General features: G+C 42.3%; 1 protein-coding gene across 1 annotated transcript; it reads left to right on the plus strand.

Moving 5' to 3' along the window:
• Positions 1-764: 764 nt before the first annotated feature.
• LOC103804169 (zinc finger protein 516-like) lies at positions 765-14,873 on the plus strand (the record flags this gene model as incomplete). The annotated part of the gene is made up of 4 exons (XM_009076801.1): positions 765-2,243; positions 7,149-7,253; positions 8,162-8,229; positions 14,814-14,873. Coding segments are annotated over 4 exons (1,712 nt in total), but the record flags the coding sequence as incomplete, so codon positions are not given.
• Between the last annotated feature and the right edge of the window lie 1,190 nt (positions 14,874-16,063).

Raw genomic sequence — 16,063 nt, forward strand, 5'->3', positions numbered from 1 at the left:
GTGAAGAAGAAAATGAGAAGAATCAAAAGTCTGTTTTGGATTCTGTAGTCTAAATGGCTGAAATGTTCAATTCCTTACCTTTCAGTAGATGGAGCAGTCCTAAAATTTTTTCTGAAGTTTGACTCATAGACATGTAACCCAAAAAAATAAAAAGGAAAAAGCATATGCTTTAAAGTAAAGGATGGAAAATTCAAAATTTACATCCTCCATAACTCCATCTTTTATACTTGGCTACTGCAAAAGTTCCTCTTAAGTGAGCACTTTATTCTGTATGCTTTACCTGTCTATATGCTTGGTTTCCACGTGGAGCCCATTTTTATTGCTGAGTTATAAACCCTTTGAAAATAGGGGCTTGTAGTGGAAGTGCTGACAGACCTTTAACTAGGTCAGTCTTATCTGACTCTGTTATCTTTGCTTTTGTTAAAGCATTAAATGGTTGCAGATTTGTTTATTTTTCTTGCAGTCCCAGAATTTTAACATGGGTATGTTATCGAATTGTTTTTTCTTCAAAATGTCATGAACATGCAGCATTAGAGAGTTTATCCAGGCTCCACAGTCATCTTTAAAACTAAATTGAACTGTTGTGTCTTATTTAAAGATTTTCTTGTTTAAACAGTACATTTAGTCTGTAGCATGTCATTACGATCCTAATACCAAAGTTTCCTTTTTCTCCTGCTATCTTAGTCTAATCTTGAATTCTGCTCTGTCTTTTGGGCTCCTTTCTGCATAAAATGACAGTGTTTTTTTTTGTTTGTCCCATTCAGATGAAAAGCCATACCACTGCAACTTTCCTGAAGAGGAAACCCCAATGATAACATCTCAGTTGGATGAAGTCCCAAAGCTGGGAAGCCACAACGCCAGAGAAAATGAAGCCAGGGAATCTAAACCAGAGATTCCTGCCTTGGTGCCACCACTGGAGAGCGTCATCAAGGAACCCTTTTCGAAATACCAGGATCTGAAAGGTTCTGCAGACATAAAGATGCCAGCATTCCATCACAGCCAAGGGCTTCTTTGCTCCAGTCACATTGCTAGCATTGCTTCAGGTGTGGGCCAGGCATGTTCAAACATGGTCATGGACTTGAAAACATCACTTGAAGTGCAGGCTAGTCGTGTTAGAGAAAATTTTCTAGACTTGCACAGGGAGCATCCTCTGATAGAAAAAGGTGCTGAAGATCTAGAGGTAGCTCCACTCGATTTGAGTGATAAATCAACAAGGGATAATTCATGCAATAAATATCTAAATACATCCTTGCAGGCTGCTTTAATTGTCTACCCATGTCCTTTCTGCAGTCACAAGACCTACTACCCTGAAGTCCTGTGGATGCACAAAAGAATTTTGCACAAAATCAGCTGTAACTCGATGGTACCCCCTTGGGTTCAACAGAACGGATTCAAGAGTATTAAAAACAACCTGGTCTTTCTGGCAAGGAGTGGGCGTACTGGCCCCCCTCCTGTTCTCGGTGGTAAGGAGTGCCAGCCTTTGCCCATTGCCAGATTTACACGCACTCAAGTGCCAAGTGCATTGCCAGGGTCCAAAAACAACTCTCTTTCTGTTGGGATGACTGCGAAGTCCGGGAGTACGCATCAATCAAAGGACAGTCATGCCTTCAGCCACTGTGGTCCACGTGTATCAGGTCTGGATGGGTACAGACAGCCCAAGTTAAACCATTCCCAGGAGCAGTACAGCATAGCAGCACAACAAAAAAGTAAATACGAAGCAAATTCCAAACTTACGCAAATGGGAACCTATAGCAGAAGCGTAACACCTACTCAGACGGTCATATCCAGGCCTAGCTCACAGCCCACCAATAGTAAGCAAGTAGAGAAGTATGTGGTCCCCCAAGGAAGTACTAGCTTTGCCCCTCCAGGTAAGCACTGTGCATCTGACTCCATGAAGGCCAAATACAACCCACCCCTGCAGTATCATCCTCTGTGTAAAAGTGAGCAGTACGCTAAACACGAAGAGCCGTCGGTGCCTCAGAGGGAGTCTCACATGAAGTCTGGGAATGAGATGAGGACATTGGCAAACTGTACAGCAGTAGCACGAGCAAGTCCAGTGCTGCAGCCCCAACCTAGTGCCGTGGGAGTTTCTCCAGCTTTACACTCCAGCAAACAGGATCTGGGATCAGATGGGCATGAAAAACACTTGGACATCTTAAATATCTTTAAAACATACATTCCAAAGGACCTTGCTTCATTGTACCAAACCTGTGGTGCCAACAGCCCTGTCCTGGATCACACAGGTAAGATTTTCAGCAGCTCTTCCACAGCTGAGGACATAGCTTGCTTGTTCCTGCTTTGTTCAGAGCCATGACATGCTGTTTCCCAGTTTTTTCCTTCTCTGCCTTTAACAGTTGGGATTACAAGTATGTTGTTTTTATCATTTCTGGATAGGCTTGAATAGGTTTGTTTACTGCTCTCTTAACATTGCAGCATCCCCCCTCGTGCACTGTGTGACATTTCTGTTGCAGGTTAAATGTATCTGGTTCCACTTGGAGTACTGCTGTTCTTTTGTCCTCTTGCTTCAAGCAGGCTAAAGTTACACAGATGTGCTGTCACAGGAAGATCCCCCTGATATGCTGGTGCTGGCACACATCATCATCTTTTTGCTTCAGGCAAAATAAACATCCTCTGGGGCTTATCTGTGATGTTATTTTGGAGATTTTGTTCAATTTCGTCTGCAAACAAGTCTTCCAGCAGCAGAGAGGGATAATCACTTGTCAGTGTCCTTTGTCTTCCTTGACAAAAGTCTTAAGATCTTCCTTGTCCATATCAAAGGCTGCTACCTTATTTTTCGACTGAGTCTTTTGATCTGTTTGTTTGTTTATATTTTCAAAGAGGTAGGGCTGAATACCTGTGCCTGCTGATCACATAAGCAGAAAAGTCAGTTGGGCAAGTAGCCAGTTTAAAAGTTCAGGGACTAAATAAGTTCAACTTCCATGTGAAAAAAAAGGTATTTGTATTTGAAGCCATAATCTTCTGATGATCTGCCAGAATTAGTTTGTCTCGATGGAAACCGAAAATCACACTGATAGATTACACATGAGGGGTGGGGGTGGGTGGGGGTGTGTATAGGGGAGGAGAATGGGAGCCACATCTCACCTCTCACCATTTGTTAATCATCCCATTTTTATATACTACTTCTCTTTGTAGAAGTTGTGCAAGTAAACTCCACATGAAAAGAGCACATGCTCCAGACCTCACCAGACATACGCTCTCTGTTTTGGCAAAAGCATGTGTGAAATGGAGCTTGTGACCCCATTTTGCAAGTGGTACAAAATCCAGGATATTTGGAAGCTGGTAGTGTTAAGACAGCTATGGTCTAGTACCCAGAAGGTGTGTGCTAGTTGCCCACTCTGGCAGCTCCGAGGCAAGGATGAAGCAATAGTGATTAGTCAGGTCTTGGTGGAAGGGCCTTTTGGAGAAGACAGGAATGCAAAACATGTCTGAAATAGTACATGAGGTGTACCTTTCAGCCACTCCATTGCCAGTCCATGAGGTGCACCTTTCAGCTATTCAGTCATTTTAAAAAGTAGGGCTGTGTAGGGGCCAACTGTTATTTATTGGGCAGATCATTTCACAGGTGGTTAGGGGCTGTGTGATGATTGTAACTAGCATCAGGCTCCTGGATTTCATTAAGGAAGCAGAGGAGGACATGCTCAGTTTCTAAACCTGCAGGGTTGGTGTTCCTCTTCTTTTACTTCAGCCAACTTTACTTTTGCTATCCCAGTGCCTAGGAATGCTGTCTGAAGTTTCTCCCTGCCCACTTTCTACTCTAAATACCAGTTAATTGTTCCACCACCAACTTGGGGTACCTTTCTGTGGGTGCCCTCCTTGATGCTATGTAATACTACAATGTGTGAACCTGCTCAGAGAAATCTTACTGATGCAGTGAGCTGCCAGCCCTGTTAAGAGTGATGGGAAAAACCAGTAAAGCTAGGAACTAGAAGCCGACTTAGTGAATGCCAGTGCCAGAAAATTCATGGTGACTGTTGGAACAAAGTAAAATAGGGGCAGAGTTTCCAGAGAGGTCTCTATTTACCTGCTTTTTAAAAGAGGGATTTTATTGCCAAAATGTTTTTTCTGGGCAGTGATTTCCAGAGACACTTTAACTGGAAGTTATTTAGTGCCCGTCTCTGCTTTGAAACCTCTTCGTTCATTCCAAATGTTTTACAGCAATCAGGTTTTCAGAATTTGAAACCTTTTTTTTTTTTAATGCAGCTTGTCTTCATTTTATATACAACTTCCAGGTTGTTGATGTTTCTACAAACCAATTGGCATGATGGCTGTTTTTCATAGCACTCAAATAAAAAGCTGCTTCAGGCAACAGGAACGAGATCCTACCAACTGCACATAGAGGAGGGTAATTGAACTTTGTCTGAAATAACATATAGCCCTAGATAGGCTGAGCCCTCTGAGTCAGTATGCATCATACAATTTAGTCTTAATATCACAGTGTGAATATGGCAATCATGACGTAAAAGGCAACCAAAAATCCAACTTAGGTATCCTATTTGTCATGTTTTTTACCTCAATTGAATATTCTCAATAGACTTCACTTGGTTTTTGGTTTATGATGTCATCTTGGATCACACTAGAATATTTTAGTGTACAGTGTTCAGTGTTCAGCTTCCTTTAGAGTGACTACATTTATTCCTGGGATCCTTTCTCTTACTTTGGTGTTTATTCCAGTGTGCCCTTGGAAGAGAGTTGTTGTTATGTGCTATTGTGATACAGCTGCAAACACAAAGCTTGCTATGCTTAGGCTAGGTTCATTTCTCACTTCCCAGTCTTCCTAAATTCTTGTAGAGAGACTCTTACTGTTCTGTTTAATAGTGGGTATTTATTTTATTCATGACATTTACTTGAATCACCATATTAGGAAAGGATGGGTCGTGACAGCAGATGCACTCGTTTCTCTGGGGCTCCTTTGAGACCAGCTTTGAGCATCGATTTCACAGGAACTCCCATTCAGATAGTCATGTTCGTTTACCTTAGTTTGCTAACGCCTGAAGTCATCTACCCTCTTTTGTTCACGTTATAGGATAATGTGAGTGCTGACTCATGGGGGTATTTTTGTTGTGGCAAGAGTGCCCATGGCTTAAAGCTCTGAACTATCAAAAGTCTTATGATGCTACTTAGGAAATGCAGCAATGGAAAAGGTACCTGGAATCAATCCATTTTTAACACCTGCTTTGTATAAATACCATAAAGTCAGTGCTAGGGAGTGGTTAGATGAAAGTCTGAACCCACTCATGTTTGGCATTTATACAGGATATGCTGGCTTACAGCAGCATCCTCAACCTTCCCTTGTGCACTACTTGGGTGGGAGCATCCATCCGTGGATGCTTCATGAAGGCTGTTGGATCAGGCCTGTAATGGCTGCTGAGAGAAGCGTATTTGCCTTCCACAGAGGGAGACGTGGGTTATAGAGGGAGTAAATGTCATTCCGGAGGTGTCAGAATCATGGCCCGAGGAACTCAGCTCTCCTGAGCTTCACAGGAACTGCTCTGCCAGTGGGAGAGCCCTGCTCTGCCTGTCCAGCAGTCAGCATGGCAGTCTGACCGTGACAGATTCCACAACACACATCCTTCAGCTTTGCTTTCAAGTTTGCAGCTGCAGTTCTGGCCAGTGAGGAGAAATGCTAATAACATATCAGAAAACCTGCTTGAATCTTGACTGCTTTACAAGGCAAATCCATTATAGTACACTAAGGATCTCATTGGCATCTGTATGATTTTTTTCATTATTATTGTTATTTTTTGAGATTTTTTTTTTTTTGTGTCTGTGTGTATGGGTATATGTGATCTGGATTTGCCCCAAACCCACAGTCTTTTGTTTGACTACCACAAACTTAATTCTTGGGAGCGAGTGTGCTCAAATGCATTATACAGACTGTGCTGCCATCTGCAGGAGGTGCTGTTATAAAAAGAGAAAACAATTTGTGAGTGAGGCGTTCGGGGTTTTTTTTTTTTGAAGTTAGGCGTTCGTTTCCCCCATATGTTCTGGTGAAAACTGTTGTAGGACACTTGGTGCCACACCAGCAGAGTAAGTGGTAGCTGTCTTGTTTTCCATTCATTTTCAGGTGCAGCATACATATTTTGGATGAGTCCTCTGGCATCCTGCAGTTGAATTTTCAGTTGTGTGGAGGGTTTTTTGTTGCCTCTTTTTTGTTCACAATTTTATTCTTTTTAAGTGCTATAAGGGTGAGGGGAAATGAATGAAGAGCTGAAATGTCAGTTCTGTTGACAGCCCTCTCAGAATTTGTTTAAAAGCCAAAGTATTCCAGTGGCAAATGGAAGCATCAACTCTTTCCTTCCGAAGAGGGCGTTTTACCAAAATAGAAAATGATGTTCAAACATAATTTTTTTTTCTTAATAATAAAAAAGCCCAATAAAAGTCAAATGTGTCTTTTTTGATCAGCAGCAAAAAGACAAAGACCAGCCCTTTAAGTCAGATGCTGTAAACTGACCTTTGGAGAAAAAGGAGAGGTTTGAGCGGTTTTCTACAAATGCTAATGGCCTAGAAAACATGTTTACCCAGGGCTGGGGGAAGGCTGCTGTGCTGCTACCAGCTCAAAATGTCCGGAATGACACTTTCATTCACAGATGTCTTTCGTCTGTGCCTCAGAGGTCCAGGGTCAAAGCAGCACCGGCAGGCAGGTAGGCAGGGGCGAAAGGTTTGATCAGTCTGCGATGGCTCCGCTCGCTCTGCATTTGTCTCTGAGGTATTGCCGCCTGGGGGGGACAGTCGGGCTCTGGTCCTACTCACTTCCTATTATCCATATGACTTGTCTCCGCCACGCTGGAGTCACTTTGATTTGCCTGATGTACTGCTTGACAAAGCTGGGTGATGGCTGAGAAGTGGATCCAGCTGCTCTGAAAAGCGCACACCTGACATGCCAGTCCTGGTGCGGGCACATCATGGGGAGCATTTTTTAATTCAATGTAATTTATGCATTCTTGCAGTCCTGTGTGTGCCTGGCCTGTCAGCCAGTGCCTAGATGAAGGCTGACAGTTGTCATCCAGGGCCTGAAGGTAGCCTCACATAATGACACATTAGACATACTAATGATGTTTTCTTCTGGCATAATGTTTTCTTCTCAACTTTCCTCTCTCCCTGCCTCCCTCCCTCTCTCCTGACTACAGGGATGCTCAGGACACAAACACGCCAAGGAGACTGTGTCTGCAGAGAATGTGGAAAATGCTTTACCCAACCCAGTCACCTCAGGACTCATCAGAGGTCCCACACAGGTACCTTTTCACACTCGCTCTTGCTTTCTCCGTTTCCCACTTGCCTGCTTTCAGGCTCAGCTAACAAAATGCCAAGAATTACATTTCACGTACCATGTTAACCTAAGTAATTCCAGTACCTAAATCTAATAGACAGGTTTTTTTATTTTTATGACTATTGCTCTTGTTCTCCAGATATTGCTTACCTGATCCCCGCCCGAACTCCATAAAATTGCAATGCATTTAAGATAAGTCTGTTTGCAAATGTTTTATTTTAATTAGAGAGTAGAGTACTCAGAAATGAATATGCTAATGAATTCTGTTGCCACCAGCACAAATTGAAATCAAAGTACCCCTTTCAGCACAACATAAGGCTTTGTTTTGCCTCATCGTTGCTGTTGACAGGAACATTTTTGTAGGAAACGAGATTTTTCCCCAGACCGGTCAGCCCTAAAATGGGATATCCCTACCAGCCATTTTTAACCTGCCACGGTCTGTGGTTGAGGCTGGAAGAGGCTAAAGCCACCGGTGTCGTGAGACCTCCTGAGCATTGCCTGAGATAGTGAGACTAGCGGGTTCCTCCTCAAAAGTGTGAATGATGCATACATAAGCCAGTCTGATGCAAAATGACAGAAGCCAAATGGTAAGTAATGCAAGAAGAGGGTCCCTTTACACATATGCTGATAATTAATGTTGTCAGTGATTGCTTTCTTCAGCGCCGAAGTCTGAATTAAAAAGGGCAGTGGCCCTAGGCTGCCATTAGCACACTCTCTTACAGTAAGTGTTACGGTAAATTGGTATTTTCCGGCCACAGGCTAGTAGCTGGTGTCTTTTTGTGAACGTGGTTAATCTGTAATGGTCTCAAATAATGTACACACACTAACGAAGCTTGAATGTTCATCTGTTAACAAGCCCCCTTGTTCCCACAGTGGTATTTGAGTCTAATGGACTCCGAGGTACTGAAGTTCACACCACCTCCGCAGATGCCCCAAAACAAGTATGTTTTACAATTAATTGGATGTTTAGATTTTAATGTGGTAGCTGGGAAAAAGTTGAACAGTGATACTCATCACTACAGCACTGGCTGTTCTATAACATGTATAAATAATAATGGTATTGCTTAATTTTTAGCTCTTAAATTTTTAAAGCATTTTATCAGAGTCTGTTATGTAGAGAGTCTGTTAATTGTTAAGCAGGTAGTTAGTGTTTAAATAAACATGTTACTGGCTTACTGGGGACTGGGTGGGATAGGTAACTCTGTAATGTGCTGTGACATGTAATAGTGAGATAGCGCATAAAGAATTCCTAAAAAGTTTCTTTTACAACTAACACATTTTCAGCTGCAACAAGACAATGGTCTGTATTTTTCTGAAGAATGTTTGTGCCCTGATACCCAGTATCTGGCCTTGAAAGGCACTCATCCACCAGTTCCTGTGGACTGTGTGTTGGCGTGCTCTTCTGTATCTAGTGTATGGTTTCCTGTCTTAACAAACACTTCTTAATGCTCTGAATTATATATGACAAAGTTGTTACGTAGGAAAACCATGAAACTGAATTTGTTTCACGTGTCTTACATCTGTGGAGACTAGTGTCATAACCTGGACCTTCCCACTCCATCTGGCAGGTGGGTTTCAGGGCATGCATTCTCATGGGCAGTTTTCTTTCATTGTGAAATTGCCTCCAGCATCGCTTGCTTTTCCTTTAATCCACATTTTTAGTTTAATTTTCACTACAGCACCTCCTGTCTCTTACTAAACTATTGCAAATGGTTTCAGCCATGCTTAGAAAACACATCTCTATGCTAGTCCCACCTTGATGAAGTTTAGGAGTTGGCTTCTACTTGCTCAGTAAACATCCTCAGCAGGCATCACCACAACTCCTAGTTCATATGCTGAGTGCTTCATGGAGACTCTTAGCACCTTCTCTGTTGCACTTGCATCTTTCTGGCCCAAAGGCTATGTGAGGAGCCCAGTCTCTGCCACAGGAGCATCTGAGTTGACATCAAGCCATAGGGATGGCCAACAATTCTCATAAAGTTTTCAATTTTGCATAGCACTTAAGTAGTTGTTGTTGTGGGCAATGTTTGCTTTGGTTTTGTTGGACGGTGACAGCAAAGTTATCCTGTAGTGCTGTCCTTATGACGCTTACTTAATAAAATTGTGCAAGGACGCATCTTTCAGTAATGGAGTCAATGACAGAGAGTGACACAGTGAGTATAGCAGTACAGCTCTGCCTACTAGCTCAGCTAGTGTTTGGTTCTCATCAGTTTAGTAATGTACATTTAGTAAACATAAATGTCTTTTAAAATGCTGTTCTATCTTTTCATGCTCACGGTTTTTTCTCATTCTGAAGGTGTCTGGGCTTTTTTCTTCCAGAAGACAATGTAAGGTCAAAGTTTGAAATACATTTCCAGAAAATTCTGAAATGGCCATATCTATCCAAAAAGAAATGTGGCAGCTCGGACCACATCTGGACTCTTCACAATTCGGGTTATATTACTGCACAATAAATTTACTCACAATCTTGTCTTTGTAAACTACTGTCATGCCAGAATTTATTGACTAACTTCTTCCACAGCAAGTGTAGCTTGCTCTTGCAGTCTCAGAGTGTGTCAATCTGTCTTCAGAGCATTTGATTAAATTACAGCATCTCTCAATACAGCAGAATACTGAGTAGGGGTTCGCTTCATGAATCGCTTCATCTCTTGCCAGTCAGTATTTCTCCCACAGAAGCTGCGGTGTGATCTCTTCTCCAGGAGATAGTTCCCTTTCTTTTGTCTTGTTTGCTCCTCAGTATCAGCCTTTGTCTCAGTTTGTCAGCGTCTGTGTCGGGTAGGATTATTCAGTTGTCTGCCGTTTTGCTTGTTCTCATCGTGAGCAGGCATCGTGCTCCCCCAGAAGACTCCACCTGCACAGTCCCTGGGCGTTACAGAGGGAATACTCTCATTTCTACCTGCAGCTGTAGGGGCCTTTAGAAGCACAGAAATGAGCTCGCACTGAGAACGGTGCCTGCAGCATTCCGTTAACATTACAATTTCCCACTTTAAACATTGTCACTCTGTGTCTCCATTTCATTTCTTAATTGGGGACAGATCTATTCATGAGAGTTTATGGTGTAAAGTCAGTTCAAGTTACAGAAGTGCCATGCACATGCTCCGAGCAAGAAACAATAGTTACCATGTACTGTAGCTTGAGAAGGAAAAGGGTTTTTTTAATGTCAAGTGGAAATGATTCACTTTACATAATGTTTCCTCCTCACAGGTAAAATATCTTCCCCTGAGTAGTCTGCTAAAGAGTAAAAATATTAACATTAGTATTTCACGGTTCCCCCATTCCCTTTTGTAGTCAACCGAAAGATCATCTCTAAAGGTTTTCTTTATGAAAAAATGTTAGGTAGGGCTTTTAAAATCCCCCAGCATGGTAGCTTACAACAGTGCTACATTATATAGCAGTTTTATCACAGAATAATTCTAATTCCTCATGTTAAAAATAGGGTCTGCAGCCAGGCTTTTTCAAAAATGAGCCAGCTAAATCTATATTTAGGTGTCTAAATAAAAACCTTACTTTATGGTAGTGAACCACCGACAGGAGACGCAGGTGTTCAGCACCACTGAGAAGGAGGTCACCTATAGGGGTGTGTAAAAAAGATCATACCCAGTTTTGAAATTATTAGCACTGGGCTGTGTTTCATGCTTTGTTATCAGCAGCCGGGAAATATAAATAAAACGTAGGAAGTAAGATGTTCATTTACTTCATAGCATTATTTACCGTGGTTTCTTACTTCTACCTGAACGCTTTAAAAAAAAAAAAAAAACCCTACATTTTTACATAAAATGAATTTCCCATGAACTCTGGAATGTTTCCTGCTCTTCTTTATATAAAGGACAAAAAATTCTCATTACATACCCCAAGTCAATACAATCTGTGCAAAGTCATGTGGATTCTCTTGAAATGCTGCCATATTAAACATATTGAATATTCTGGATATTTTTATAAATGCTAAATATCCCAATATATACATAATTAAGCTTGCTTATCCACAATGAATATGTATCTTAATTTGGAATACACTAAGCAGCATCCTAAGACATGATTTAGTAGGCATGGATTCGGGGAGCACACTCCAATTGCATATACATGGCAAGACAAAAGCTGGCTCCCCTTCAGAAGGGGCCCTGCAACCGCACATGTCTCAAAGCAAAGCTCTCCTAAAGCATGGGGTCATTTCAGAGACACTGCCTGATGCTGCAGCATTGCAGCCAGAAGCCCAATTCCCAGTGGCACAGGAGTCAGTCTCGAGCCTGCTTTTGCAAAATGGTGACAGCAGTGGTAGCAGTTTCTAATACGTATGCCTTGTGTTTAACTTCTGCTCCTGCGTTTTTTAAACCGTATAAAAACTTGGCCCACTATAGGAATATAGTTTATTCTCTATCAGTGTCAAACAATATGCTCTAAAAATGCTGAGGGACAAATAATGGGGTGTTCAAAAGGCAGGATTTACTGGTTAGCAATGAGGAAGAGTTCTGTCTAATTGAGAGTTTATATATACATGAAGCATATTTGCAGCACTGGAGCCAGAGACAGCAAGTTTTCTGTCTTCTGTGTGAGTGAAACAAGCAAAGCCCCCCAATCTCCAACCTTTGTCCTCTCTGGAAAAACACCCTTTTATTCACAGAAAATCAATTAGAAGCTACAGCCCAGGGAAAAAAAAAAAAGCCAAACCAAAACTGTTGGCATCACGAATATCTCTGGCTGAAGCTCTCCCCGTGCCAGAAGGGGATGGTGCTTTTCTGTGAAACAGCTGTGTACACCACAGTTCTGGAGCCTCATTCACTGAAAAGAGAGGTATGCAGTAGGTCCTGTGTGATGGGTAAAGCACCTTCATTAAGGTGATTTCATAAGCCTTAATTTTCTTCACTCTAAGTATTTTAAAATACTTCTCACAGTGTTCAATACTTGAAATAGCATAAATGTGCATAGTCAGAATTTGAGGGATAGACAGATCGGAAGGAACCATCAAGAAAACACTATGTGCGTGTATGTGTCTTGTAAAGGGGCTTGGGGGAAAAAACTGGGGACATCTGTTACCTATAATGTTCTTACAGTCCAGCAACACTACAGCTCTGCTTGTCCTAAAGCAGCTTTGGGGAAGAGGCAAAAAAACCCAACCCAGGTTAAAAAGTTATTTAAACTATTGGTTTGTGAGTTTGTCTGGTTTTGGTTTTCTTGAATTCAAAATTTTAGCACTGCCTGTTAGAAATCCTATTTATGACATTTGTTCATATGTAATGTCTTGCCCCAGTTCCTTGCAGAGTTTATTCCAAAGATCATGATTAATAGTTCAGTCCTCATTATTGCAAATGTTATTTTTAAATAGTTATTCTGAGAACAAGAATTCCATTAATCAAAATAATAGATAATGAACAAATAAATGGCAACCTAATTTGTCTCGTTCATACATATGGAGATTACAATGCAAACAATCAAGGAACCATGGAGGCTGCTGTATTGGCATCTAAGTAATATGCATGTACTGTATGTCCGTTACTTTATGAGCATTAGGGACAGGATTAGCAGCTGTAGTTCTTGTCCCAGCACTTTCCCCTTGCCAGCAAACCAGAGTGGTATCTGTGCTCCAAACTGATCATTGTGATTTATTTCGATGTCATGAAATAATCTGTCTCCAGTATATTAACATGCACACAAACCGATTTTTTTCCTGCTAACTGGTGAAAAGCTCGAGAAGTTGTTATGAAAGCAACTCTTGGCATGGAAGCTATAGGGTTCATGTAAGATCTGCTGGTTTTCACCTTTAAAATGCTGAAAGTGAAGAAAGCCTACTTTTTAAAAGAGTAAGCATTTCATTTCAGGAAGAATTCAATCCAACTATGTATCAACTGTTTCAAAATCTGTCTGCCCCCTCAGGCTGGTGTGAATACAAGGGGGTTAGCCACTTGGTGGGTTTGGACAACACTCTCAGGCACACAGTGGGATTACTGAGGTGTCCTGTGCAGAGGCAGGAGCTGTACTCCATGATCTTTGTGGGTCCCTTCCAACTCAGGATATTCTATGGTTCTATGATTCTAGGTACTGTTTCCCGGTGAAACTGGGAGCACAGCTGTGCATCAGAGGAGTCCAGCCACCCAAGCCCTTATAGGTGGGGGAGGATGGATTAGCCCTCTGACAGGTCGCCTGTGCTGTGTGGTCCATGACATGCAGGGTGTGCCTTCACCACCCAGCACCCCACAGGCTATCCATCCCAGAAGAATGCCCCTAATTACACCCATTTTTTCAGTTCTTACCCAAGGAAACTGGGGCAAGGTGCCTGCCATCCCCTCCCCTCCCTCCCTCCCTCCCTCCATCCCTCCTCCCCTACCCCAGTGAAGCCCTGCTGAGCTCCCCCGTGTATGTGGAGCCGGTTCGATACGAGACGTTTTAATGATGAATGCCTCCTCCTGGAATTGTGGCTGTGTCTCTCAGGCATGATGCAGCCGCGCAAAAATGTAAAGCATCTTTCTTAGTTTACTGCAGGAAATTCAGCATCCAACTAAGGCAGTTTTATCACATCTCTCATTCAGTTACTGTTTCCTACATTTCAAATATACTGCAGTCTGTACAGCGGCTTTTTTTTTCTTTAATTTTGTTGCAAATCTTTCCGACTTAAACCAAACTTTGACTGGTAAATGTCATGAATCTCAGGCCAGGTTTAATTAGGAATTTTCTAAATCTATTAACAAAAGAGATGCACTTAATACATTATGTCAACCAGAGCTGGGCTTTCTTTAGCTATTTCGAGGGCTGCCATAGGCACAGCTTGAAACTTGCTTGGATTTTACATGGGTGCCATATTTTATGTTGCATTAATTTAAAATGGTCTGTTTCACTTCATCAAGACTTTAGCTTAAGGATAATGCATTTATGTAAGATTAATCTTGCCATGTTGTTTTAGGATCAGGATTGTAAACTGCATTGTTCCGACAGTGATGTTCTAAATGTCATTTTAAAGCTTTTCTTGGGAGCTGCAGGCTTCCACTTATTCATGATGTTATCTTTAATTTCACTTGATTTTAGAATATCCCTGCTAGTTTTTTCAACGTGGTAATTATTCATGAAAATTGGCTAAGAAAATAAAAGGAAGATGACAAGGGAGGAGAAAAAGCTGCCTTACCATTTGACAGACCTGCACAAGAATTCAGTTATTCTTCATTTAGCTGCCTCTGTGACCTCAAACTTCAGCCTTTTTAAAGTGCTGATCTAGTTATGTACCCCTTTTGGCTAGCACAAAATTCTACTTTTTGGAAGCCTCTTCTTTCCCTCCTTGTTCTCACCCTTTCCCAAGCTGCTCCATCAGATGCTATTACTTGCTGTTCTAGACCATTGGGGACTTCATATGGGCCTGACACACTTTGGTCTTGGTGGAGACGCCTTAAAAAACAAACCCCAAGAAAATTGTCATGTGGTGGGTCAAGATGAATGTACGCGATGCTAATAAAGGGTAACGAATGCCGGCAGGACTTGCTGGAGGGTTGTGCCTGAGAGCAGAGGCAAGAATGAGCTTTTCCTTCTGTTGTCCTTCTTGCAGGGGAGAGACCACGGCGGTGCGGAGGTCACCCACACACTGCATCTCCGGAAGGGAACCTAGAGCCTGGGCTGAGGAGCCCCCGTGGCAGCGGCTCCCACCCCGAGGGGCAGCCCCCCGCGCAGCTGCCCTGCACCCCGGCGGCTGCAGAGCAGCCCCCTTTGCCAGCCATCTCCTCCTCACCCGGAGCTGCTGCGCGAGACTGAAACCAGCACTCTGCCAGGAGGGGGGTGCCTCTGCGCTGTTAATCATTTTAAAATAAATGAAGATGCTACACGAGATATATATAAATTGACGTACTAATCAGTCCCATGGTTCCTTATTTCCTTTATAATAAACAGTGGAGTTGGCAAGCACTGTGGCAGCACAAGGCATCTATATTAATCAAGAGAAGTTTGAGACACTGGAAAAATTAAACTTTATGTGGTTTGGACAGCATGAAGAAGTTAAGCACTGTAACAAAAACCTCCCTGATGCTCACAATGACTATTTGATACATTTGAAAAACAGCAGTGGATTCGAGGGCTGGAGAAGTATTAATTAATGAAACTGCCACTGCCTGTCATGCTGAAAAGCAAATAGAAAAAAAAACCAACAACAACAGAGAGAGGAAGAATGGGGGGTGCGGGGGAAAAGGTGGCACTCGGTGCTGAGAAAGCAAGGCTTGATGAAGGATTAAAGGGACTAAAGAGAAAGACCGTCATTCTGCAATGGTTTGTTTCATTACAGTTTGGGGACCACTTGCATTTCTAGTGCTCTTGCTCTTGACTGCGCACCGTTAATAGTATGTGAATATGGAAATTGAAACACTTCCAGAGAAAAGCTTCTATTCTGCTTTAGAAAAGAAAAGCTAGTCAAACACTAAGAAAAAAACAGGCTTCTGTGTTTTACTCTCAGGACCTTTTTTTTTTTGTAACAGGGCTACTTTCTTCAACCTGATCACAAAGAAGTCTTCACTTCGGGGGGAAAAAAAAAGAGGAAATAATAAAATAAAACATTCAGCTGTCTAGCACCGCTGATCTGTCTGTTCAGAAGAGAAAAGGTGTCACTGAAGGAGTTCAGGCAGCCCTGGGGCAGTAAGGTGATCTCTGCTCCTGCTTTTGGCTCAGCAGGCCAGCTGCTGCACCTCCCTGGGCCCAGTGACTGTTTTGGAAAGACAAGGAACTTCTTTTGTGGTGGCAGGTTAATGTTCATATAAATGTGTCATGTCTTGTACTTGGTGATCACTGGTGGTGTTAGGAAAAAAAAGAAAA

The sequence above is a fragment of the Acanthisitta chloris genome, unplaced genomic scaffold (genome assembly GCF_000695815.1).
Source record: "Acanthisitta chloris isolate BGI_N310 unplaced genomic scaffold, ASM69581v1 scaffold10040, whole genome shotgun sequence".
NCBI classification, from domain to species: domain Eukaryota; kingdom Metazoa; phylum Chordata; class Aves; order Passeriformes; family Acanthisittidae; genus Acanthisitta; species Acanthisitta chloris.